This window comes from Falco naumanni, chromosome 8 (genome assembly GCF_017639655.2).
Source record: "Falco naumanni isolate bFalNau1 chromosome 8, bFalNau1.pat, whole genome shotgun sequence".
Taxonomy (NCBI): Eukaryota; Metazoa; Chordata; class Aves; order Falconiformes; family Falconidae; genus Falco; species Falco naumanni.
The window spans coordinates 6822878-6848892 of NC_054061.1; the positions used below are offsets into that span (position 1 = coordinate 6822878).

General features: G+C 58.2%; 1 protein-coding gene across 1 annotated transcript; it reads left to right on the top strand.

The window, feature by feature from the left end:
* Window positions 1-1671: 1671 nt before the first annotated feature.
* On the top strand, window positions 1672-23928 carry NDST1 (N-deacetylase and N-sulfotransferase 1). The gene is made up of 15 exons (XM_040603396.1): window positions 1672-1724; window positions 13586-14498; window positions 15099-15581; window positions 15796-15883; window positions 16112-16266; window positions 17411-17596; window positions 17981-18109; window positions 18286-18468; window positions 18804-18900; window positions 19054-19177; window positions 19666-19840; window positions 20064-20234; window positions 21102-21211; window positions 22064-22166; window positions 22268-23928. Exons 2-15 carry the CDS (start codon window positions 13989-13991, stop codon window positions 22385-22387), a joined length of 2634 nt encoding a protein of 877 aa, XP_040459330.1. The 5' UTR covers window positions 1672-1724; window positions 13586-13988; the 3' UTR covers window positions 22388-23928.
* The last annotated feature ends 2087 nt before the right edge of the window (window positions 23929-26015 follow it).

Here is a 26015-nt window from a genome sequence, read left to right on the forward strand (position 1 = left end):
CTTCTGTTTCAAATGAGTAGGTCATTCTTTAAAAAAACCCAAAAAACTATTAGCAAATGCCAGACCAAGAATTCAACAAATTCCTTTTTCTCCGAAGTAATTATTAAGTGGAAAACTTTACTGCTGGAGATTGTGGATTCTGCAGATTGTCCTCAGAGTTTGGTGCGTGCCTTTGATTACTCATTGCTGGCTTTTTGCTCAATGATTTGTGCATGAGTCTCCTCTGCTAAAACTCTGACGGAGGTTAGCATGGCCTCAGAAAGTGTTCCCGGTGGAGATATATTTTCAGGCTGAGTTTGCAAATCATTTAAGGCTGAAAAAAAATCTCTTTAATACCCTTCACAGCAGTTTGCAGTTGAAAAACTTCCTGTTTGTCCCTTTTTGTTTTCTGAGCTTTCAAGTAACTTTGGCGTAGGCAAGATACTCAGAAATCTTCAGAGAAAAGGCTTGTGAGGGAAGCAAATGTTTAAGGATAAAAAGTCTTAACTTCAATGAACGCTTCAGTGTGTTAGAAAATTTGCAGCCGTAATTGTCTGTAATTCTTTGTGCTCCTTCCCTACGATTTCCTTTCTTCTTTTCTTTTTGTTTATCTGCCCGTTGCATTTGATTGAAATTGCTTCCTCGACTCCCGTCGAGTGGGAAGCTCTCCCAGAGCACGCCACTAAACCCCAACCCAGCAGACCTGCTGCCACATCTCATCCCTGCGGGCTGGACGTGAAATCTGGCAGGGTCTCCTCCGAGCATCCCTTCTCATGCAGGTGGTGAGCCGGAGCCAGGCAGCTCTTGCTGGCAGCTAACCTGGGCTCCCCTCCCTGGACCCGAGCGTGTCTCCGCACGCCGGCAGAGCCCCTGGCAGCCTCCGCAGGGAGGGCAGGGGCAGGAGGAGAGCAGCTGAGCCGCATTAAGCTCGTTTTTCCCCCCTCTGAGGAATGAAGGGAATTTTGTGTGTGTGCATGCAAGTCGGGGGGCAGCCAGCCCGTGACTCGGACGCTACCTTGAGCTTTTCTTGGGGTCAGGGTGGAATAGCTGAACCGAGGTGATGTACGGGCACTCGGAAATCACACCCGGGTCCTGCGGGCGGAGAGGAGGATGGGGACAAGCTCAGGCTTAACTGGCTTCGAAGAGCTGAAGCGAAGGGTGCACACCTTCGGGGAGCAAGGTGAAAGGGCTCCGCGGGAGGCATCAGCCTGACCCCCCAGTTACACCCAACAAGGCTACCTGGGCCTCTCCCTTCGGGACACCCCGCCGCGCTCGCCCCGGGGAACAGCCGCGGGAGCAGGGACCCGGTGGGAGCGCCGCCGGGCGGATCCGCGCTCGCGCCCCAGGCCCGGGGGCATCAGAGCCCTCCCGTCGGGAGATTACCGGGACCGGGCTGGGCTCTGCTCGCGGGGCCGAGGAGCTGCGTTAGGCGGGGGCTGTGGGGAAGGGCAGCCCCGGGCGGGGCCGGGCCCGCCGGCCGCGGGGATGCCGCCGCCATCCCGCCCTCCCCAGCCCCGCTCCACCAGCCCCCGCCGCCGCCCGGGCGGGGAGCCCAGCGCGGGCCCCGGGGCGGCGCTGCCGGGCCGGGGCCTGGCGGGGGGCGGCAGGGGGCGGCGCCTGGCCGGGGCGGCGGGCGGGACGCGCCGAGCGGGGCCGGGCCCGGCGGAGCCGAGCCGAGCGGAGCGGAGCGGGCGGCGGTGGCGGCCTGGCGGAGCGGCGCGGCGCGGGCCCGGCCGGGCGGGCAGGTACGGGCCGAGCGGGGCGGGAGGCGGCGGCGCAGACAAAGGGCGGCGGCAGCGCGGGCCGGGACCCGCCGGGCCTCGCACCGCCGCCGGGCCGGGCTGGGAGCTGGGCCGGGGGAACCGGGCCCCGCCGCCCTTGTCGCTACCCCGGCCCCCCCCCGGGCACGGCGGCTCTCCCCCCGTGCCGCCCCTCCCGTCCCCTCGGCAGGTCGCTGCGGCGCTCCCGGTGCCCCTCGGGAGGAGCCGGCCGGCGCCGGGGCTCCGGCCGGGGCCTGCCCGGGGCGACAGAGCCAGGGGTCCGGCGCAGGAGCCCACCGCGGCCCGGGCAGCCCCGCGAGCCCTCGGCTCGGGCACCTCCGCCCCGCCGCGTGCCCCCGCCGCCCCCCTCGGCTGTGCGGCTCGGGGGGCTCGGGAGGGCGGCACGGGGGTGCCCTCGCCCGCCGCTGCCCGGGCATCCCAGCGCGGCGCGGGGCAGCGGGCGGGGCCGCCGGGGGGGCGAGGCCGGGCTGCGGCGGGCACCCGGGATTCGAGGCCTGCGGCCGCCCCGGGCTGGGCCAGGGGGCGCGGGGGACCGGTTACAGACAGCGAAGGGCTGGGGGAAGCCGGAGGGCCGGTTCCGTGGCGCCCGCCTGCTGGCTGGAGTCCCCGTGAGGCACCTTGTCGCCCCTCTGGAACAGGTCCTGGCGCGCACCCCGCCACGCTGAGCTCCCGGGCCTCTCCTGCCTGGCTGTATTGATGGTTTCCCCCCAGGTCTTCGGGGTTTTGCCTCCAGCGCTGCACAGCAGCCTGTCCCCTGCCGACAGTGGCAGCCGGTGATGCCCGGCGGTGCGGCTGCCAGCTCGGCCACCTTTCGGCATCGCTCGCAAGGCTTTGCTTCCCATCGGGGCTGGCGCTTGCTCCCAGCACCGCGATCGCATCCCAGCGCCGGGGCTCTCCCTTCCCGCGGTCCCAGCCGGCTGCTGCCGCAGCACGCCATGGGGCTGCTCTTCTTCCCGCTACCGGTGCTCGCAGGGTTGGGAAGCCGGTGCCTTGCAATGCCCCTTTGTCACCGACATCCTTGAAACAGCAGCTCTTCCTGCAGCAAAGCAGCATCTTTGTTACTCTGATCTCGAGAGTGTTTTTTACCGGGGCTGGGCTGGCGCAGATGAGGAGACAGGCAGCCCCGTGCTTGCTCCTGTCAGCTGTACATGGGGACCACGGCCGAGGAAGTTGTCCTTTTCCAAATAAAACAACCAGGATGAATTCAATAGGAAATAAGTTCCTTGCTTCTGAGTGAACTTGCCGTGGGTGGAGATGAAGGAAATTAAACAATAGAAAAAACGTGGAGGGCTTTATGTGCAGGAAAAAACTCTTCAACTTTGCTGGCCTCTGGCGGGATGGCCGAGCATCTTCCCTTCACCTATATTGGTGTTCCTTTTTGGCAAGGACAGTGAAGGCAAAGCTTGTGTTTCACAACACCCCTCTGTGTCTGGAGCATCCGTGCGTGGGTATGGGGAAGCCAGGACCTCCCACATTACTGTCCTGCTGGTCCCCAAGCTACCTGCCATGGTCATCTCACCCAGCCCTGGTGTGTGCCATGCTGCGCCGCCAGCTGCAGCCCCCACATTCCTCCCTTCCAACCTGGAGCCGACAGCACAGGGCATGGGCGCTGACGGGAAAGCTCACACACATGAAGCTTTTCCCTCTTCCTGTGCCTTTGGGAAGGTGGCGGGTCTGGTCTGGTTGTGTTTGGGTGGGGATGGAAAACCCATCCCAGCCAGGCAGACTTTATTACAGGTTGGTTTGGGTTTTTTCCCACTTTTCTTTCTATACGGTGCTGTCAGTGCTCTAGAACAGGACTATTTAATGCACTGTTGGTGGTAATTCAAACAGAAGAAAAAAGACAGCTCACAAGTCAAAAACCGGGCTGGAATGAAGCGGGAATGATTAATGTTTTTTTCAGTAGCGTGTCACTGTGAAGTATGGTGTGGCCGAGCGTGTCACTGCTGCAGTGTCACCAGCACTGCCTGCCCCTCTCCACCTGCAGGCTTTTATAACTAGGTTTGATTCTGGGAGCATCTCCAGGTGCCTGGCCCGGGGACAGAGGGCTGTGGTCCCACCAAATGCCCCATTTCAGGGGCTTCTGGCTGGGCGCTGAAAATGGAGCTGCCTTCTTGGCTGTTTGTGCTCCGGGACAGGGTTATGGAAGGCTTTGCTTAAAAGTTTTGGTTGGTTTTTTTTGTGGAATTCTACCTTCTAGATGTACGTTATTGAGTTGTTGGGTTTTGGCTGTTGAGGTAGAGCCTGCTAGAATGAGGTTGGGGCTCAAGACAGAGAGAGAAGTAAAATATTAAGCTTCTATACCTTGCGGTTGTTTTGTGGCCGTGGAGGACTAGGATTCCCAGCCTATCTCACCGATGTTTCCAGCCCTGCTCTTGAAGGCACTTAGGACCTCAGGACTGCCCTTGGCTTCCTTGCCTATTTTTGGCCAAAGCACATTTATACAATGTGCCATTGGCATCTGTGTGCTGGTGGCTTTGAAGCCTGAGACGGGGGAAGGAGGACCCGGGTGGAAGGTAAGCGTGATGCTTTCTTGGAGACCACCTCACAAACCTTGGGGGCTGTGACAACTCGGTCCCCAAGTGCCCATGGGAGATGGTGCCCGCTGCACCTGCCCTCTGTTCCTGTCCCCAGGTGTGGAGTAGCAGGGCAGCACTCGTGCCAGGATCCCTGGAAGGGCTCGGTGAGTCACACGGTGCGGACACGGGGAGAAGGCGGCCTGTAGCTTATGATTCATGTTGTTGCAAAAGCCACCGACTGTAATGGCAGAGCTTGCAGAAGACAAATCAATATCAAGCCGTAAATCCCCCACGTGACTGCCGGCTGGGTGGTGAGGTGGCTGGGGCTGGGAGCACCTTGGTTGCTGCGTCTTCCCCAAAAGCAGTGGGACCCTGCTGCAGCTCTGTCTGGGGAAGAGGACAAGATCCTCGGTGCTACCTTCAGGTGACATGAGCCTTCCTGGAGGGGTTTAGGAAGGTCCAGAGATACTGAAATGTGGGGTATCCTGGGAGGAGCTGCCTGGGTATTTATGTGAGGGGATGCCTGGAGTTCAGCCCTCCTGCTGGCCTGATCCAAAGCCAAGGAGATGCAGGTTGTCTTGGGATACTGAGACTCTCTCCCAGGGGCTCTTCCCTATTGTGCCCCTTCTGCCAGGGAGCCTGAAATATCTTGGAAATCTCATTGCTGACGTAAAGCAGGGAAGAAGTGTTTTCTGTCTGTCTGGGCTTGGGCATGGTGAGGGTTGGATGTACGGCGAGGGGTATCCCTCTCAGCTCCCACTGCTGCATGGGGAGATGTGTGACTTGCCTGATGGCTCTGCGTATGGTCTGGAAGGATGACAGCCCCTAGGATGTCCCAGCTCCTCAGGGTGGCCTGCTGCTACCTTGGCTCTGCCTCCCGTGCCTTGGCCTCAGCAAAAAACAAATGCTTTCCAGCTACTTGACAGCATCTCGCCGAGGATCCCCCCTCTGTCCCGAGCACAGTCTGCTTCTCCACAGCCTTATACAGCCCTGCAGCCCCAGGGCTTGGAGCCTGAAGTGGTGTTATCAGCTTAAAAAAAAAAAAAGGGATGCATTAAAAAGTGTTAATGGCACAATCCTGAAATACGGCTGCAAAATTCTCGATGCCTGAAGTCTAAACATATGGCTCAAGCCATTTTACATCTCCTCGAGCAGCCTTGATTCATCCCTTGGCTGTGCTGGTGCACTGCTGGCCTCATGGATTTATGTCCGAGAGTGGGATTGGGGCCAGGAGGGAAGGAGGCTGTGTGTGGTACCCAGGATGGGGATGCTTTGCCTGATGGCTGGGTGGGGATGTGGGAGCCTACCTGAGTGGGGAATGTACCCAGTTAGTCCCCTGGCCCAACTGACCGGTGGGAGCGGCACATGTTACCGGTGGTTTATTAACTCTCACTGGCTGAAAGCATGAGCTGGGGGCAGGGGAGTGGGGCAGGCAGTGTGGTGCTGGAATGGAGGTGCTGGTGGGGCATCAGAGGTTGGTTCCTTGAGCATTTGCTTTGCTTGGAGCCCTGCAGAGGAGGAGGAGAGGACAGGGCTGATGTAGCCTGGGAGCAGGTAAGCTAAAGCAACAGGCTTCCTGTGGACGTACTGCTTGGTTCGTGCAAGCTCAGACGTGGATCTGGAAATAGGGGAGGCAAGAGGCAGCTTGGGTGCCAGCAGCCCTGATGCTGTGCTTGCAGGGGGCAAGTATGGGCTTTACCAGCGGTGTCTTAGAGGGTGAAAACAAAACAGATCTTGCGAGTGTCTCCTGTGCTCTGTGCCTGTTCCTGCTCTCTGCGCTTCCCCTGGACTGGCCGGCATTGCAGCCTCTGGTGCTTTTTTTAAGGGTGTCAAAGTTTGCGTGCAGAAGAAATGTCTTTTATTAGCCTAACTAATGCCTTTAGGAAAAAACAGATGTGCTCTTGGGCTCGAGGAATGCCTGCGCGTCCAAAATGTGTCGTTTTTTCCAACAGTGTCCATTGGTCTAATAAAAGATCTGACCTCCGCCTGGCCTGGCCATGACCTTGGAGCGTGCCGGCCCCGGGAGCATCCCACCCATGCGTCAGCGTGTGCTGCCTGGCCCTTCCCGAAAGGACCTGCCAGCCCAGGAGCTGTTGCTGGAGCACAACTACGCTCATGGCAGGCACTTACCTGACTTATAATTCAATACTGGCTGCAAGCACCCAGCCCTGTGGGTGCACTGGGCTCCCAGGAGGGTCTGTCCTGGGAGACTGCAGGGAAGCAGAGGTCGACTGTGGCTCAGCAAAGCTTTGGGACATCAGGCAGGATGGATGTGGTCTGGCAGGAGCATCCTCAGGAGCCCCTGGGAGGAAGGGGGAGCCCCTGGGAGGAGGGGGCAGCTTGTGCAGTGCTCCATCCTTGCAGGGATTTCTCCTGAATGCAGGCACCAGGGGGTTGGTTGCCCTCCGTGAGCTGGTTCATGCTGTGATTTTATGGATGCTGCTTTGCAAAAGTGCCATTTTGGGGCCGAGTTGGCACTTGGCAGGGCAGCCTCCGCTCCCCAGTACAGCTGGCAGTTCTTCTGTGGTGGGGTGAATCTGCTCTCCTACTGACTTCAAATTCCCTGTAATGGGAAGCTGTCAAGAAAATGAAGCAGCTGGCCTGTCCCGTGGGGCTCGCAGTGCTGCCGTGGCTGGCAGGGGAAATCGCTGTTGCCCCGCAGCTCTCCAGTCCAGCATCACCCTCACACTCATGGCAGGATCAGCATCTCTGCTGGGAAAATCTGGCCAAAGTGTCAGAGCCATGGCGTTGAGGGATTTTCAGTCAGTGTGGTTTTTTGGGTAGGAGTTCTCATGCAACCTGCTGGCGAGAGTGCTGGCTGTTGCTCCGGTGAATTATAAAAACTCACGGGGAGATTATTTTCCCCTTGCCCTTTTCCATTTTAAAATACTTGGGATTCAGGCCCTGCTTATCCCAAAAGGCTCTCAGGCGTTTGGAGAGCCACAGGGACCTACACGGCACATTTCAAAGCAGGAAAACCCAATTCATTGAGTGGATTTTTCCCCTCCTGCGAACCCACTTAAAATTCATGGAGAGTTTTGTCAGTAAGAACCTGTTTCAATTAACAGACAAAAGAAACTCTCCTCGTTAAGCGCCTCTTTCAATTAAGGTTTGGGAGAATTCCCCCAGCTCCGAGGAAGCGAGGCTGTTCCTGAGGTTTCAAGGGCAAAAAATAATCCATGAGGAGTCACCTGTGAAGGGCTCCAGCTTGTTTTTTGGAGAGGCAGTGGCATGACCCAAACCGTAACCTGGCCCTGGGGTGTCAGGTTTGGTTGGGATGGTGTTGGGAGGCATTGGTGCCAGGGGGTCAGCTGCCCAGCCCAGCATCCCTTGGGCACAGGAAAGCTAATGACTGCTGCTAATTGCTGGCCTAGTTTACCGAGGAGGCTGATTTCGTGCAGGTGTTTGAGACAGACGTGTGGGAGCGCGGAGAGGTGCTTTTCCAGATCAGGGTGCTGAAGACAAGGGAGGGTGGCAGCCACCGGTGCCCAAGGATCAGAAATGGGGTGGCCTCCATAGGGGGTTCCCCTGTACAGCCTCACTGGCAGGGGGCTGCAGCACCTCAGGGCTGGGGGTTAGCAGGGGCAGTACCTGGGGGGTGGGCTTGTGACGTGGGGTTTGCTAGAGCTGGTCTTAGAAGCCCTGCTGGCTGGGCTTGCCAGCTGCTCTGCCATAGAAGTTGTTTTAATCACGGGCTTCCAGAAACATCACCCAGTTCTTTGGGAGTTTGGGTGGGGTTTTTTTTTTTCCATCCGTTTAAGGTTTTTCTCCCCTAAAAATTCAGCAAATGTTTGCAGCGATTTGCTGCACACCGAACCTTCCTTTCCATCCCTTTGCAGGGAAAGGACCATTTTCATGATTGGTTTTTTGAAGAAAACTTGAGAAAAACATTACTTTTATCTTTTCCAGTAAAACTGAAGTGCTAGCACAGCCTTCTGGGTGAAAAACATCTTTTCCAGAGCTAGGTGCTTTGGCCAAAAATAACTTTTTTTAAGTGAACATCTTTGATGGCTTTCACTGGGCTCATCGCTCACCTTGGTTTCTTTCGCGCAGGAGGCAGGTGGTGGGCAGCCAGGGCCGGAGGTTTATTTCCAGAAGGGAGCGAGGTGTTGAGGGGAAACTTGGTTCATCAGCAGCAGTCCGGGTGGATGCTCTGATTGCTCGGTTCTGGCCAGGCTTTATAAGTCAGATCTTTAGAAAAGTGCTGAGAAAAAGAGGATTTTCCTGCCGAATTCCTTCTGGGGTGCAAATGCTCTAGACCTTGAATAATTTTGGGATAAGTTTTCCTGATACTCCCCCGTGTTTCCTCCTGTCCAGCCTATGCACAGAAGGGAGAAGCCAAGCTGGGTGGGTTTGGGGTAGGAGTAGTGCCAGTGGCTGCCTGTCCCTGTTTATCCCAAGGGCAGCTGCCCGGGCTGCTGTTGTCCTCCTTTAATTTTGCACCTTTAGGGCACCGGGGAAATGCCAGTGTCCTTAGGAAAGCGGTGCTGTGTCTGTCCCCCTGACAGCAGCAGGGTGTTCTCCCTGGCATATTGTAACTACTGTCTGCAAAGTGCTTAAGCAGCCCGTATAATCTACGGCTAAGACGCTCCTTATCTGGCGTTATAAAACCGCGCGGGCGGCCTCAGTGAGAACGCGTGGCCAGGACGAGCTCGCTTCTGCTTGTTTCTGTCCTTCTGCTCGTTTTCCCCTCTCTGTCTGCTCTACATCCCTCTCCCCTGCCCGGACACCCTGGGTTTGCAGCCTGGCAGGAGGCAGCTGGGTGTCCATGCAGCTCATCCCTCTGTCTGTGTCTCTGGGCCCATCCTGAAGGCTTGCCCTGGCTACCAGTAAGTGGGGTTGCCAGTAGAATTCCACAGTTTTGCAGCGGTTGGAGCTTTTGTGCTGGGTTCCTCTCCCTGGGCAGCTGGGATGAAGATCCCCTCTGGTACAGGGTTTCAGTCCCTCCTTGAGCATCTCTGTGCATCCCACAGGGGGCTGTGACCTTCTGCCTCCTGTGCTTTGATACCAGTGTGCATCATCACATCACCATGCACTGAAGCAAAGGAGTTCATCGCCTCCTGATTGTGCCTTCTCTGGCCAGTGGATCCAGCCCTGGCTGGGGTGGGAGGTGATGGGGACAGGGGCAGGCAGTGGTCCTTTGTGCCTTGTGATGGCTCTTCTCCCCTGCAGTACTCCTAGCTCTTTGCAGATATTTCCAGTTGCAGTTGGGACCGCTGCCGTTCAGTGTTGATAAAGGCAGCGGTGCAGAGACAGGTGTTTAAAGGCAGGTTTTTCACGCCAGTTATTTTTTCATTTTCAAAGCAAGCTCCCCTGTCTTAAGCTCACAGTTGTCTCGAATAATATGGTGGCATTAATCTCTTCTCTAAGGATGTGCTTAGCTCAGTGGTTTTAGACCTGCAGCCCTCTAAATATTACCTGCAGAGTGAAGGGGATTCCCTCTAGAGGGAACTTAAACCTATTAATAATAATTCAGCTGCCTTTTGTGCATCTTTTACAGCTAGTTGTGATTTCTGGGGCTGCAGGGCACCAGTTAATGATTGCTGAGGATGCACGAGGTATGGAAGACAGCAGGCATGGTGGGCTGAGTGCTGTCACCCCACTGCAGACCTGGGTCCTGGCCTGGCTGAACTTAGACCTTCCAGTAGCCTTTTGCCATCAAATGTGCAAGTGGGAGACAGAGCAGATGCGTCAGTGGGGCTGAGCCAGCCGTATCCCCTGTGGCGGTCAGATATGGGAAGGGAAGCATTGGAGCGAGCAGAAGTGATTGCAAATCGCTGAGCTGGGCGATGCAGTTTAGCATCCTGCCTCTAAATCCTCCTCCATCCAGGCTTAACCCCCAGGGCTGGCTTACGTGGTGGAGGAGTAGAGATGGTGTGGCTGGGACAAGGTGATTACCCAGCGGTGCTGGCGTGGGGGGCTCTTCTGTGGCGATGAGGGGGTGAGGAGAGGGGTGCCCACCCGAAGGGTGCCAGTGGAAGAGGAGCCAGATAACCCATCTGGCTGCGGTGTTTAAGACGTGGCCCAGTCTCTATGAGCTGAATCTTGGGGGCCTGTGAGCTCCTGGAGTCAGGGTTTGGGGTCCTTGTGCATGCAGGGTCTTGGGGTCCCTTCTTCATGGAGGTGGGTGCTTGCTCCCTCCCTCGCAGCCCTTTCCAAAGTGATGTGTGGGAGACACATGAGCAATTTCTTGCCGTGTCACATCTGCGGTTTTGAGCTTACCTCCCATCCCTGGGCCATGGGGTTGGGACACTTGATTTATCTGACAGCCAGGACTTGTGAACTGCCTGATCTTCACTGCTTGCACCTGTGGCCAGACCTATTGCAACCCCCAATAAATCAAATCCTGCTGTGGTTGTCTGCTGGGACTGCCAGCCCTTCCCTCTCCTCCGGATCTGCTTGCACTTCCTTGCTTATATTTAATCCTCCCATTGCATCCCTGCAAAATTCCAGCGGAGGTTAAAGGAAGAGCGCTGAAAGCCACTGACAGAGATGGTTTCATCCTCTCTTATCCCCTCCTGTGCCCCTCTGGCTTTCTGGGATGCAGTGGTTCCCTGGGGAGTGTTTGTGGCCAATAACTCTGGCCAGGGGAAACTGCAGCCCCCAAACTGCACTGGGGGGTGGATTTAGAAAAGCTTTTCAACCATTTTCCCCTTCTTCCTGCAGCTGTCTTAGATTTGAAGTGCTGATATAGTAAAGGGCTTCCCCAGCCATCGTTATGTTCCCTGCCTGCCCTGGGGTCAGATCCGGCCCTGCAGGGTGCTCCGGGCTCCCAGCTGTGCCAGGGAAGCCGCTTGGATGCTGATTGTGTTTGTCAGGGCAGCCAGATTAAGAGTGTTGTGTCTAAGCCTCCTCACGGAGCCTCCTCTCTAGTGGAGCCTGGGCCAGGGCTTTGCTCAGAAACCTACCAAAGAGCGTTTTCTGGGGCTTTTTCTTCTGCGGTCCTTGATGTGCGGCTGTGGCTGAGCAGCCGTCTGTGTGATGGGAGCCTGCCGGTGCTGTACGGTGTTTCTGGGAGCCTGAGGTCCACATGTGATACTGGTGCTGACGTTTCCAGCTGTTGGCCTTTTAAATAACCACTGTGGTTTTAAAAGGCACCTGAGCAGCTCTAAAAATCAGGTTCAAAAGAAGTCTGACCCTGGCTCTCACCCTGCCAGCTCTTGTGTGTTATTTTTTTTTTCTATTTTACCATCCTGTTTCCCTTTTTTTTTTTTTTTAGAAAAGCTGTTGTTGTTGAGAACTCTTTTGTGCTCTTGGACCTAAACCTTCTCTGGCGTGGAGCTGTCAGCTCTCCCACTACTGCGGGGCTGTGCAGGGGTTTGCTGGGCAGTGTGCAGCCAGCACCCGCTTGCACAGGGAAAGCCCTGAGTAGGAGCATCCCCACCCCACACAGCATCACCCTGAATCCCTCAGCATCCTCGCCATGGAGGGTTTGCTCTGGCAGCGAACCAGCAGGGCAGGATTCCTGCCTGCTTTCTGCCTCGGTGGCAGGTTTGTGGGGCGGGATGCTGCCTGCCCCGGTCCCTGCTCACACCTGGCTGCTCTGGGGGTCTGGTGCTGCCCCCTGCCCAGGCAGGCATTGCCTTTGTGTTTTGACGCAGCAGCCTCCCTCCTTGGGGAGAGTCAGCCAGCATCTGCCCAGAAATGCTGTCTCCGAAGCCTGATCATTAAGTACTGTAATTAAAAGCTCTCAGAAGAGGATGGACTAACAAAGCCCCCTTGGCAATGGCAGGTGATGTAGGTGTGGGGCCCTGTTGCTGTCTGCTCGGTCTCTTGGAGGGTGGTGCAGTGGTGGACACATGGTCCCTGCCCATCAGCCACTGGCTCCAGCACTTGGCATCAAACCCACTAGTTGTCACTTGCCTGCGCATCAGCATGGGAATGCGGCTGCCAGCACCCACCACTCCTGAAAGATGAAAAAAACCCGGAAGGGGAGCAGGATGGCATGGCTAAGATGCTTGATAACGTGGTTCTGGCTCTCTGCATCACTAAGGATGGTACCCAGTCAGGGGAGCCTCCCTCTGCACAGGCACATCCCTAAATTCAGCGTCCACGTGTGCTTCTTGTTTCAGACCTGGAGAAGCGCCCTGCCCTGAAAGCCCAGCTGGGGTGTTATCCTGGGGATGATGAAGGTCCAAGCCCACTGGAGGGGAGGAAGGAGTGAGCGGAGACAGGGCACACCTAAGGGGGCTGAGGAGCAAAGGCGCATCCTCTTTTGGTCCTGCCTGGAGATCATCCATGTGCATAAAGATAAATTGCAAATCAATAAAACCAGGTGCTCCACTGTGCCTGGCACAGCTGGCAGCGGGGGTTGCCAGCGAGCGGCAGAGATGGTGATGGAGACTGGCTGCCGGTGGTGTGCACGGCGGCCGGGGTGAAGCAGTGCCATGCTGGCAGGGTTGGGAAGCGGGGCCTGGAGTGGGGCTTACTGCAGGGAAGGGCAAGGATGACAGGATTACACTGCCAAGCCCTAGCCTGTAATCCACGGTGCCGTTCAGCCGGCCGCGTTTAATCCCGTTACGTGCCCCGGCTGATGTCTGTAGGGCAGGTACTCGGCCACGGTGCCAGCGGAGGAGCAGGGACTCCTGCCCTTGTCTCCAGGGCTGGTGGTGAGTTTGAGGACAGTGCTGTGAGCTGCTGTGCCAACACTTTTTTCTTTTTTTCCTTAAACACACTGGCTACATCAGTGACCTGCCCTGGGTGGCTTCACCTCCTGGCAAGCAGTGCCCATCTTTTTATTTTTTTTTCTTTCTTTTCTTTTAAATGAACCTTTCACAGGGAAGGGTAGAATGTTCCCAAGGTCCCTTCAGCTCCACGTGGGCGCTCCCACATGCCCGTCTCAGTGACCTTGGCTGGCGGCTCCCAGCTTGGCCTCATGCCGCCTGGCTGGCTGGCAGCCCGTGTCCCTCGCTGGCAGCCAGGCTGGGTGATGCAGGGCTCACAGCCCCCACACCCCTGTTCTCCCCACTGCAGCCTGGCTCCCGCTGGGCAAACAGGAGGAGCAGGGCTGCTTCTCCGGCTGCTCGGTGTGACTGGGACTCGTGGGGGACTGGGAGCTCCCCTCCGGAGCACCCTGGTGATGCTGCCGTGCCCCAGGCACAGGCCACAGCTGGGGTCCCACAGCACGTGCTGCACTCCCGCCCCATCCCTGGCATCGTCAGGAGCTCACAGCGCTCTTGCAGCAAGCCCTGGCGTGCCAGCGAGCTCGCCGAGGGATCTGCCAGGACCGCCGTGTTGGTGTGGATAAAAGCGGTGGTGTTGGTACCAACGCTGTCCCTCCCCGCTCATCCCTCCTCTCTCTCGCAGGGTGCCGTGTGGAGCGGGGGGACCAGGGCGCCCCAGGGAGCCGCCATGCCCGTGCACCCACCGCAAGCTGTGCCGAGGCCGCCCGCCGCCCCCTCCCTGCACTGAGGCCGTGGGGCTGCTGCTGCTCCCACCGGCACCGCCACAGGGATTTCGGCTCGGCAAGGGGACTCTCGGTGCGTCTGCCATGGTGACATGAAGCGGACGGCGAGGGACGCCAGACTGCTGGAGGGGAGAGAGTCTGCACAGGCGGCCTGCTAGTATATTTTTAATTTATTAGTAGTATTCGATTTTATTTTAGCTTTTTTTTTTTTGCTTGGGTAGTTGCTTCTTCCCCTCCCCGGGGCTCGCAAGAGGACGGGGCGGGCAGGGGAGAGGGGCCCCGGCTCGCCCTGCGGATGCAAGGATGACTGTGCTGGCCAGGGCCCGGCGGGGTATCTGGCAGCTCTCTCCGCAGGTGGTGTTGCTCGTGCTCTTTGCCTTATGCCTGCTCAGTGTTTTTGTCTCTGCGTATTATTTATATGGGTGGAAAAGGGGCTTGGAGCCCTCTGGGGACGTGGCAGGGCCGGACTGCGACGAGCCCAAGGTTGCCCCTTCCCGCTTGCTGCCACTGAAGACCCTCAAGGTGGCTGACTCCTCCCGCACAGACCCCTTGGTGCTGGTCTTCGTGGAGAGCCTCTACTCCCAGCTGGGCCAGGAGATCGTGGCCATTTTGGAGTCGAGCCGCTTCAAATACAGGACGGAGATTGCCCCGGGGAAGGGGGACATGCCCACGCTGACCGACAAGGACCGGGGACGCTTTGCACTCATCATCTATGAGAACATCCTCAAGTATGTCAACCTGGACGCCTGGAATCGGGAGCTGCTGGACAAGTACTGTGTGGAGTACGGTGTGGGCATCATCGGCTTCTTCAAGGTAATGGGGTGTCCAGAGTGAACTGAGGCCCCGTGGCCCGGCCAGGCCAGAGCAGGGGGTTCTGGGGTCTTGCTGCCTTGCAGGGACTTTGCCTTCCCCTTGCTTTCTGCAAGCAGCCTGAGTTGGTGTGGAGCTGGCCCACAGCCTGGCATGGGCTTCTAGCAGAGGCACTGTCTTAGCCCTCTCCCCGTGGAAGGGCTGTGTGGCCCCTGGGTGTTCTGGGACTAAAACCACACCTCTGGGATCAGGCCAGTTGCTTTTAGCATCCTGTTTCCCAGCAGCGACCCTTGCTGGCGTTCGCCAAAAGCATGAGCAGGTATTTTGCTCTGCACTCCCCTGCCCTTGTCTTGCCCAGGGCTTGTGGCCCCAGGGCGCTTTGCGTGTTGGATAGGAGCAGGATTGAGCATGAGAGGGGGGCGAGGGCACCCCATGGTCGGGAGAGGGAGGAGGGAAATCCGGCAGCCGGGTCAGTGCGGGTGGCGAGCCACATTGCCCCGTGCCGTGGCTGTTGGTGCCCCTGGTGAGCCCCTGCCCGTTCAGCCAGTCTGGGCACTTGTCCCCAGTGTCCCGTCTCCTCTAGCCCTCTTCTCCCCCATGCAGGCCAACGAGAACAGCCTGCTGAGTGCCCAGTTGAAGGGCTTCCCCCTCTTCCTCCACTCCAACCTGGCGCTGAAGGACTGCAGCATCAACCCCAAGTCACCCTTGCTGTACATCACACGCCCCAGCGAGGTGGAGAAGGGCGTGCTCCCCGGGGAGGACTGGACTGTCTTCCAGTCCAACCACTCCACCTACGAGCCCGTCCTCTTGGCCAAAACCAAGTCGGCTGAATCCATCCCGCACATGAGTGTGGACGCAGCGCTGCACACCACCGTGATGCAGGACCTGGGCCTCCACGATGGCATCCAGAGGGTGCTCTTCGGCAACAACCTCAACTTCTGGCTGCACAAGCTGGTCTTCGTGGACTCTGTCTCCTTCCTGACAGGCAAGAGGCTCTCCCTGCCCCTCGACCGCTACATCCTGGTGGACATTGATGACATCTTTGTGGGCAAGGAGGGCACGCGCATGAAGGTGGAAGATGTCAAGGTGCGGCTGTGACGTCCTGGCTGGGTGGGCAGGGGACGTGTGGGGCTGGGCACTTGTGCCTGCTCTGGGATGCTCCAGGGATGAGCTTTGCTGCCCGCAGAGTATCCCCTGGTCCCCTGCAAAGCTCTTGGGAGCACGGGTCCTCGCCCTGGCATGGCAGCCATCCCTGCGGCCAGATGCTGAGGACGTCTTGCTTTCTCTCTCACTCTCTCAGGCGCTGTTTGACACACAGAATGAGCTGCGCACCCACATCCCGAACTTCACCTTCAACTTGGGATACTCAGGGAAATTCTTCCACACGGGTGAGGAGAACGAGGGCATCGCTTTGTGTGTTTGTGGCATATGGCTGGTGTTGGGACACAAACCAGTGCTCAGAGGGGCCAACACTGGGGCTGCGGGAGGGTCCTCAGGCATCCCACCCTGCTGCTCCCCATCACTCGATCACTGAGAGGGGCTCCCCCTCCCTCTGCCCCGACTGCTTGCGTGTGGCTCTGCATGCCCAGTGGCGACGGCGAGTGTTGTGCCCCCAGGTACCGATGCTGAGGACGAAGGCGATGACCTGCTGCTCTCCTACGTGAGGGAGTTCTGGTGGTTCCCCCACATGTGGAGCCACATGCAGCCTCACCTCTTCCACAACCAGTCGGTTCTTGCTGAGCAGATGACCTTAAACAAGAAATTCGCTGTCGTGAGTAAGATGCCGCCGGTGGGGGTGCTCATGGTGGGGGGAGGATGGGAGAAGGGTGGTGAAGGGTCTTGCCAGGGGACCCGGGTGATGGTCTCTGCTTGCTGGACCAAAGGGACCTGGTGACATTAAGTCATGTCGCCCATGTTGCAGCCGGACGGGTAAATTCATTTATACTCTAGTACCTGGAGCGGAAGGATTTACCTGCGCCAGCCAACTCGCTGCTGTGGCGGGGAGCTGCCCCGCTGCCTGTTCGAGGGGAGGCGTCGTGTGTGCATTGCGGCTGTGCCCCCCTGGCCCGGCACCGTGGAGGGAGCGGCAGCCCAGTCCAGGGGGATGCGGGCTGGGTGCTCAGCCGGGTGCGGTTTCGTGCTGTGCTGGGCAGTGGTGCAGGATCCTGGAGCTGGGGCCACGCGCTGGGTGGCTTTGGCTGATGGAAACTCCCTCTGCAGGCTGAGCTGCTGGGGACATGTTTTGTTATAAGGGCAGGCTCTGGCCTTCAGTTTGGTAAGGGGTTGTCCACCCTCTTGGACTGTCCTTCACGTGTCTTGATAAAGCCAGCGTTGAGAATGGGTCATACTGGGATTGACTGGTTTGCTCACAGCTGTCTTGAATCCAAATGAGTAAAGCCAGGCCCAGTAATAATAATTGGATCCGGTGGCCTAAGAGAGGGATCTTCAGGCTAACTTGAATGCCTTGTTTGGTAATTAGAGTTGCTTAATTAGAGAGAGACCAGACCATTCCTACTTGGGAAGGGCGGTTGTCCAGCTCAGAATTTCCAGGAAGTTTTGTATCTACCGATACAAACCGCTTCACCGTTCTGTATGGACGTATCTTCTCGTTCTCCACAGAGGAGCTTTGCTGCTGCTGTTTTGTTGGTGACAGCAGAAATGGCAGGGATGAGGATGGTCCTTGTGAAGCAGAGGAGGGATTGCCCACCGGGCATGTCTGCTCCTGGGCTCCTTTTCATGGAGACAGCCCTGGTTAGGAGATGATGTGTGGGCACAGCCCTGCCCTGGTTGCTCTCCAGAGGCACAAATAGACAATTTGTAGTTTGGAATGGGCAGTCCCATGGGGAGAGCTTGGTTTGGGATGTTGTGGTTCTGGGGTCTCCACCATCACCCACTCCCTGCTCTCTTCTCTGCAGGAGCACGGCATCCCCACTGACATGGGGTATGCCGTGGCCCCCCACCACTCGGGCGTGTACCCTGTCCATGTGCAGTTGTACGAAGCTTGGAAGCAGGTTTGGTCAATCAAAGTGACGAGCACGGAGGAGTACCCCCACCTGAAACCTGCTCGCTATCGCCGTGGCTTCATCCACAATGGCATCATGGTATGTGGCCAGGCTTTATCTCTGGTTCTTCTCTCCTCTTGCCTCCCCCCACCAAACCCCAGAACCTCAGTGGGTGATTTCTGGGCAGCTCAGATTATTTGATTTAAGGGAGCTGTGCCCTCTGCTCGTCCTGCATAGAGGAAGCTTGTGTGAGGACAATTTTTGGCTTCTCCATCTGTCCACCTCCATCCCTTGTGGATAGCAGTGTTCAAGTCGAAGGTGGTGAGGGGCAGTGGAGTGGTCCTGACCTCAGAGGGGTTGAGGACCCCCTTTTCGTTTGTGAGGAGAAGGGGATCCAGCCCTAGATGCCTGGAAGAGGCTGTGTGGCTGTTCCGTTGTCCTGGCTCCTGTGCCTGCTCCATCTGTATCTTTCCTCTATCCCAGGTACTCCCCCGGCAAACCTGTGGCCTCTTCACGCACACCATTTTCTACAACGAATACCCCGGTGGCTCCAGTGAGCTGGACAAAATCATCAATGGGGGTGAACTGTTCCTGACCGTGCTCCTCAACCCTGTGAGTCCTGCCGTCCAGCTGCCCGGGGACAGGTGGACAGTCATCGCTTGCAGAGCTGTCCCCCGGCGCTGCTGTGGGAGTTGTCCCTGATGTCCTCAGCCAGGGTGGGAGCCGTTTGCATGGGACAGCTGCCAGGTGAGGCTCTGCTAATCCCTGCTCTGTCCTCTCTGCTTCAGATCAGCATCTTCATGACCCATCTGTCCAATTATGGCAACGACCGCCTGGGCTTGTACACCTTCAAGCACCTGGTCCGCTTCCTCAACTCTTGGACCAACTTGAAGCTGCAGACGTTACCACCCGTGCAGCTGGCACAGAAATACTTCCAGATCTTCTCCGAGGAGAAGGACCCTCTGTGGCAGGTACCCTCCGTGCCTAGAATGGGCAGAGCAGCCCTGTTTCTTGTGCTGGGAGAGGGACGTGGGGTATAGCTGGCCCTCCTCTGAGCTACTCGGGTCCCTTCCAACCTGGATTTCCCTCTGATCACCTGCGTAAGCAGCAGTTTTTCACCTCTCTGTGGTTCTGTGGGCAGTGCCAGGAAAGTTTGCCCCGTAGATGTGGAGATAAGCCTGGTCTTCGCCCTGCCCGCTGAGCAGTGTGGCCTCCCTGTGTGTCTGCTCAGGTTGGAGGGGGCTGAGCAGTGGTGCACGGTCCCGTCTGGGCTGCCCTGTCTCTAATATTCCCTCCTGCGTTTCAGGATCCCTGTGAAGACAAACGTCACAAAGACATTTGGTCCAAAGAAAAGACCTGTGACCGATTCCCAAAGCTTCTCATAATTGGGCCTCAAAAAACAGGTGCTTCCCTTCACCCTCGGTGCTGTGAGCATGCTGGGGGACTTGCCAAGTCCCCTCCACACCCCAGAGAGCCTCTCTCAGCCCTCCTGCCCTGAGGCAGAGCTTGGAGGGAGGTTTGGCCCAAGTCAGCTCTCTCTTTCTGTCTGTCTGAAGGAACAACTGCCCTTTATCTCTTCTTGGGGATGCACCCGGACCTGAGCAGCAACTACCCCAGCTCGGAGACCTTCGAGGAGATACAGTTCTTCAACGGACACAACTATCACAAGGGCATTGACTGGTAGGTCTTCGTGTTGCAGGGGCTGAGCTGGGAGCACCAGTTTCTTCAGGAACAGGAGCAGCGGTGCTGTGGGGTTTCCCGTTGGCCTTGTAACTGCCGGGCTCTTGGTGGAGGGCACCTGGGTGCTGCGAGGTTGGATGAACCCCACACAGGCTTTGCCCTGTGCCTTCAGGCCATTGTACCACCATGGCCTGTCCCCGAGATGTTGTCCGTAAGGCAAAGGCCGCTTGCCAGGACTCAGAAGTGCCCTTGGCAGAAAAGCCAGACTTGTGTGCATCTGCTACCCCCTGGTTTCAGGGTCTGCCTGGGGAATCTAGTGAGGTCTAGCCCTCCAGAATGGCTTGAGGGGGTTGTGAAGCCCCAGGCAGCATGTCAGACCTGGAGGGACTCTGCAGGTTTAGTGCTTGGTACAGTGTCTGAGATGTCACCTGCAAGGGTGGGTGCCAGGGACATCTGGTAGCGCCTGCCTTACAGTGTGCCTCCCCCAGGTACATGGAGTTCTTCCCCATCCCCTCCAACACCACCTCTGACTTCTACTTCGAGAAAAGTGCCAACTACTTTGACTCTGAAGTGGCTCCCCGGCGAGCTGCGGCCCTGCTCTCCAAGGCCAAAGTCATCACCATCCTCATCAATCCTGCAGATCGAGCCTACTCCTGGTATCAGGTGAGCCGCCCATCTCTGCCTGTCCCCCAGCTTGGATCCTTGGGGCAAAGGGTTTCCCTCCATCAGCTTGGTTTGGGAGGCGGGGTGGCTGTGGACACCACGCTTTTTGGCTGAACAAGATGCGTGAGGACGTGGCACGGTGGCCTGGGAGCCACGGTGCCTTGTGGGCAGCCCAGGATTTGGCTTGCCCCAGGAACAAACCTGCCTTGCTCCTGCCTGACAGCACCAGCGAGCTCACGATGACCCAGTTGCCCTGAAATACACCTTCCACGAGGTGATCACGGCGGGACCCGAGGCTGCTCCAAGGCTCCGGACCCTGCAGAATCGCTGCCTGGTGCCAGGCTGGTACGCCACCCACATCGAGCGCTGGCTGAACAGCTACCATGCCAACCAGGTAGGGATGGGAGCACCCCACTCCTACAGCGGCAGCACCCCTGGGGAGCCCCCCTCACCCAGGGATGCAGGGGGAAGAGAGCTTGGGTCCAAAGTCAGCTGTGAGGATGCTCGCACGGGAGCTGCTGTTCTTATACCCTAAAAACCACAGGGGAAGGGTGACAGTACTCCGAGAAGGGGCAGAGGGGATGTACTGTGCAAGAAGGAAGCCCTGGCTGAATGAGGTTGGTAATGGGCGATGCATGAAGATGTCCTTGTGCCAGTCCTTTGGCAAAACAGGGTTGAAAGGGTGGAGGGCGGTGGGTGGCTCTACAGGGGCACCCACCACTCGCCTGCCACTCCTGGCCACAGACCCCCGCAGGGCTGCTCTGTCTGGTGTTGCTGCGGCATTGAAGCAGAACAAAAGTGGCAGGCAAAGCTGCCCGTGGTTTGAACTGTCTGCAGGGGAAATGGCAGCTGGGTGCCAGCCCTGCTGTGACCGGCACAGTGCAGCACTGCTGGCAGTATACGGGCTCGGTCCCCGAATGATTTTTCCACCGTCATTTAACCTTATGAACTCTATTAGTTGTCTTCTGCTGGGGGAATTGCTGTAATGCAGTCCTGGCTGGCTGCGGGTTGGGCAGCCCTGAGCTGAAGCTTTGATGTTATCCTGGATGGATCCTGGCTCTGGCTTTTATTTGCATTTCATTTTCCAACACACAGTGTAAGTGAACGCTGAGGCACGTTAGCATTCAAAAGTGGACCCTGTGCGGGCTGGTGGCACATTTCGTTCCATGATGGCAAAAAATGTGGCGAGGGCATCATTGTGCCCCAGGAGAGCAGGGCTGGGAGCCAGTGGCACCTCACTGCCCTGCTTTGCTCCTTGCAGATCCTGGTCCTGGACGGCAAGCTGCTCCGAACGGAACCCGCCAAAGTGATGGAGACGGTCCAGAAATTCCTCGGTGTGACCAACTTCATTGATTATCACAAGACCCTGGCGTGAGTCCTTTCCCAAACCTCTTCCTCCAACCTGGCATTGCTCCTGGGGCGGTGGGTTGCCTGGGGCAGCCCCCAGCACTGGGGCTCACCTCAGAGCTGCTGCTGGTTTTGATGAGACCAGGGTTTCACCTGAGGCTGGAACAGCAGCTCCCCGTTGCTGTGACCTACACTGGGGTAGCTGCAGTCAGAAATACCATTCAGCCAGCGCCCCACTTTGCTGTGCTTGTCCAGACACCACGGTGGGGACAGTGGTGTCATTCTGGGCAGCCCAGGAGCAACTCTGTTGCAGTTCAGGGCTGCATTTGTGCCACATGTGACAGTGTTGAGCCCTGACACCTTGGCTCCTCGTGCATGCAATGCAGAGAGCAGTTCTTGCTGCTGGCTGTGTGGCACCTCTGCAGGTGTCACCTTGCTCAGAACCTTCCAAACATTAGAGTCCACCAGGGGAAGCAAGAGTCTCCAGAGCTCCTAGAAAAATATTAATTTACCTCTGTGCAGGCTTGCTTGTATACGTAGCTGCTCTGAGTCTGCACCCAGGTGCTGTGAGGCTCTTGAGGGCATCCAGGGCCAAAGGTGCCGCAGAAAATAATGAACCCACACAGACGCCTGTGCTCCCTCAGCAGGGCAGCGTGGTGACGAACGAACCTTGGCGGGCCGCTTATTGTGCGGCTGCACGGGGAGCCTGTTGTGCCAGGGGGTGGATAATGAGATGTTAGCTGGGCTGCGGATTAAAAAGAGGTGGAGAAGCGGCCCTGGGCAGGGCTGAGCGGCAGCAGGGCTTGTTGGGCGGTGTGGTTGCCTGTGGAAGGTGTGCAGGGGCAAGAGGAGCGAGGCAGAGCTCTCACTTCACAGGTTTGATCCAAAGAAAGGATTCTGGTGTCAGCTTCTGGATGGAGGGAAAACAAAATGCTTGGGAAAGAGCAAAGGGAGGAAGTACCCCGAGATGGATTCAGATGTGAGTATGCGGAAAGGTCCCGAGGCGGGGCAAGGGGCCATGCCGGGGCGGTGGGCTCAGAGCTGGTCCCCCTGACCCTTCTCTCTGTTCTCCCATTGCAGTCACGCACCTTCCTGCGGGACTATTACAGGGACCATAACATCGAGCTCTCCAAGCTCCTGTACAAAATGGGGCAGACGCTGCCCACCTGGCTGCGGGAGGAGCTGCAGAGCACCAGGTAGCTGCTGCCCACCGCCCGCCCAGCGATCCCTGAGCGGGGCCAGCCCCTGCAGCCGGCGGGACCTTCCTCAGCAATACCTGGCCGCCGCCTTGGAGGGGACCCCCGGGAGCAGACCCCCGGGAGCGGATGGCTGCGCCAAGAGGCTGCCTAAGCAGCAGCCTGATGCTGCTGTCCCTGCCCTGTCACCTCTCCGCCTACCCCGCACCCATTTCTCTTCCATTTTATTTTTCCTTTTTAATCCCTGGGCCTGTTGGCGAGGTCCCTTCCCGCCTTGCTCTGACATGGGGAAGTGGCACAAATTCCCCCTTTCTTTGCCCAAAATGGGCTCCAGCTCCTCTGGGCCCAAGGGCAGCAGCAGAGCCGTCCCTCACCTCCTGATCCAAGGGTGGAGGAGCGTCTCTGCGCACGCTAGAGGTGACTTTGCTGAGCTGGAGCAGAGGAATGGATCTGGTGGAGACCCAAGGCACAGAGGGACCCAGGCCCACTCCTGCCATCAGCTCCATGACAGAAAACAGGAGGGTTTGCTGGATTCCCCTGATGCTTACTTGGAAAAGCTGCGAACAAGGTGGATTTTTCTTTCAGAGACTCAGGCACAATTTCTTTTGTCATCTCCATTAGTTTTCAAGCTCCTCAACCTCTTGCTCCGCTGGCCAAGCAGGAGAAGGGGCTGGTGTGCTGCCCCCAGTGCACTCCTGTCCCCCCAAGCCCACCCTGCAACCTTGTACCCGCGTGGTGTTTCCTGTGGTAAAGCTGAGCGGTGCCCGGCGTCCCCTGGCATGGAGCTGAGCCAACCCTCGGGGACAGGGCAGACGTTGGGATAATGGCAATCAGAAGGATGCTGAGAACTTCAAACCTCTTGAATATTAAAAGTGAAAGTATTTTAATAATGTTGGGGTGCAGGGGAGGGTGGGGGTGGTGTCATTTGGTTCCCATTTTGCAGGGTGTTGTTTTTCTTCGGTACCAGAATTTGTACCTAGACCCCGAGGGTTTTACGTGGTCGATTCGGTTGTTACACGTGACGTGGACGAAGGTCAGTGGGGAAACGTGGGACGGTTTCCCAGCCATAGATGCGTCTATACCGGTGGTGCCGTACAGAGCTGCAGCCCTGGCTCTGCCGCTCCCGCGCTCCGTCCTGTCCCCTGGGTTTTGCTGCCAGGGCTGGCAGATGAGACTGGGCCATCACGGGTTTACTGGGATAAAGGCCCAAATTTCCCCTTGGCTGGAGCTGCTCCGCAGGGCGTGGGATGGCAGTGGTTGCCGCAGGAGGTGGACACGGTACCCTGGATGCCTCCTCCGCCACCGGTGCGGGGCCCGGACGGCGTGGGGGGATGCAGCGTTACGCCCTGGGTGACAGAGGGTCCCCGCTGGCAGCGCGTGTTCCCACCCGGTTATTTTTGCAGCAGCCCCTGTAGCTGTGCGTGGGGCCGTGGGGGGCTGCACATGCCCCTTGTCCCTCGGGGGGGTTACACTGGGAGGGGCTCCCGGGCGCTGGTGTAAAGTCCTGTTGAACCAACTGCTAATAAACGGGGGGCTCTGGTTTTACTTGCTGGTTGTTGCCTGTTTCTCTCCTCCCTGGCACGATCCAGTCCTCCCCCCGGGGGCCCCATCTGCCTTTGGGGGCTTTTGGGCCCATCTTTGGGGGGCTGTGGGGAGGAAGGGGGGGGGGGTGGGAGCAGCCCTCCGTGCACGAGGTGGCAGCAGCTGTCTAGTCCTGGCTCTGGCCACGCTGCACAGCTGCCCGCAGCCTCGTGTTCCGGGACAGCATCCAGCGCCGGCTGCGTTAGCGGTGGCGCAGGGATTTGGGGGGGAAGAGGGGGGATCCTGCTCGCCTTCCCCCCCCTCGCCCCATTAGCCGGTCCCTGCTTGCCAGAGCCTGCCCGCCTGTCTGCTGCCTCCCCGCCGCCTTCCGCAGCCTGGCCCCTGCGAAGTGCTGGAGGAAACGAAGACGGAGCCTAATTAATCCCAGCCGGATTTGTTTGAACCTGTCGGAGTGACAAACGATGTGCGGTGCCGCAGGAGCCGCTGGACGGAGGAGAGGGGGCTGCAAGGGGAGAGCTGTGGGCTGCCTGCCTGGACAAGGAGGCTTTGAATTTTTGGCTGCGCTGGAACAAAGCCAAGCCAGGCACCCTACCAGCCCCTTAGGCACGGTTCCCTTCCTGGTGTCCCCGAGCCCAGGAGGGAGCGGTGGGGCTGTTCCCTGGCCCCCATCGTCCCCATCCAGCCCTGGGTTATGGGCCCCTGGCTGCCCCAGGTGGGACCAGCTGCTGCCCAGCTTAGCCTTGAGTTAATTGCTTATTAATTAACAGGGCCAGAAGTACAGCTCAGCCCCATGTGATGGTCCTTGGTTGCCCTGGAGGATGAGGAGTGCTCTGCCCTCCCATGGCCTCAGGAGAGCCGTGGGGGAGGAAGGTCTGTCCCCCTCACCCATGGCCTGCCTTGGCACTGGTCCTGTTTTCTAGCTTCTGTGCCTGCCGAAAACATGCAACCTTGGTGAAATCTGCACCGGGCTGGGCATGGGACAGGGGCCGGGTGGCTGTGGCTGGCAGGGCCTCAGGGGGAGTGGGACCCCAGGCCAGCATCCACACTCTGGGCTCAAACCCTCCATGGCCCTGAGCAGCTCCCCTTCTGTGGCCGGGGGCTGCTGGGGCTGCACTTGCTGTGGCCTCATCCTGCAGATGCACTGGAGAGCCCAAGGCAGCCCCAAGCAATTAACTCAAGCAATTGTTTATTGCCCCTGGGGGCTGGGGGCTGCATGGAGTAGCAGGTGGGAGGCAGCAGCTTCCTGGGCATCCTGAAGGTCACAGGGCTGAGCTTGAGGCTGCTCCAAGCCCCCTGCAGCCCCAGCCCGCCGGCGGGACTGTGGTGGCCATGGCGAGGGCTGGCTTTCCTGCCTGTGATGTGTCGCTGCAGGGTCGGGTCCAGCCCTGCACCTCAATTCATCCTGCGGCCATGCCCTGACACATCCCTTCTCCACGTCCTGATACATCCCATGTCCGTGCCCCAACACATCCTGCATCCTCCCTGGCTGCTTGGGGATGTGCTGGTCAATCTCCACTGCAGGCAGCTGCAGGAGGGACGTGGAGCCTGGGCTGCTGTTTGCATGGGGTCAGAATTATTTCAATCAAAAAATGTCTATACTATGGTTTTACGTTGGAGAAATGTCACTGTGACCCTCCCCACCAAGCTAACCACCTCCTCTTTCTGCTGCCCCAGAAGAGGTACGTGAAAGGGGCCAAGTCTGGCAAGTACTAATCCATCCAAGACCTTGGCTCTGGAAACCTAGCGAGGGAGTCGGGAATGGCCTTGGAAACGGCTTTCACGGGGAGAAGCAAGGGTGGGTTTGCACCCTATAAATAACAGAGATCGCTGACCGCGGAGGAGCCCCTTACTCCCCGGGGAAAGGCATCCCCAGACCAGATGGCTGGAGGTTAAAACCAGATGATGCAAATATTTCACACCACGGCAGGATTGCGAAAGCAGTGATGCCTTTGCCTTCTTCCACAAGTCTTCCCTCCAGGCCGGGGACCTCCTCCCAGGGGATATTGTCACGGATGTGGGGTGTGGGTGTGACATACCAGGACTCGGTGGATGGGGAGGTGGCAGAGTTGCTGCTGGTGGGGCCCTGGCTG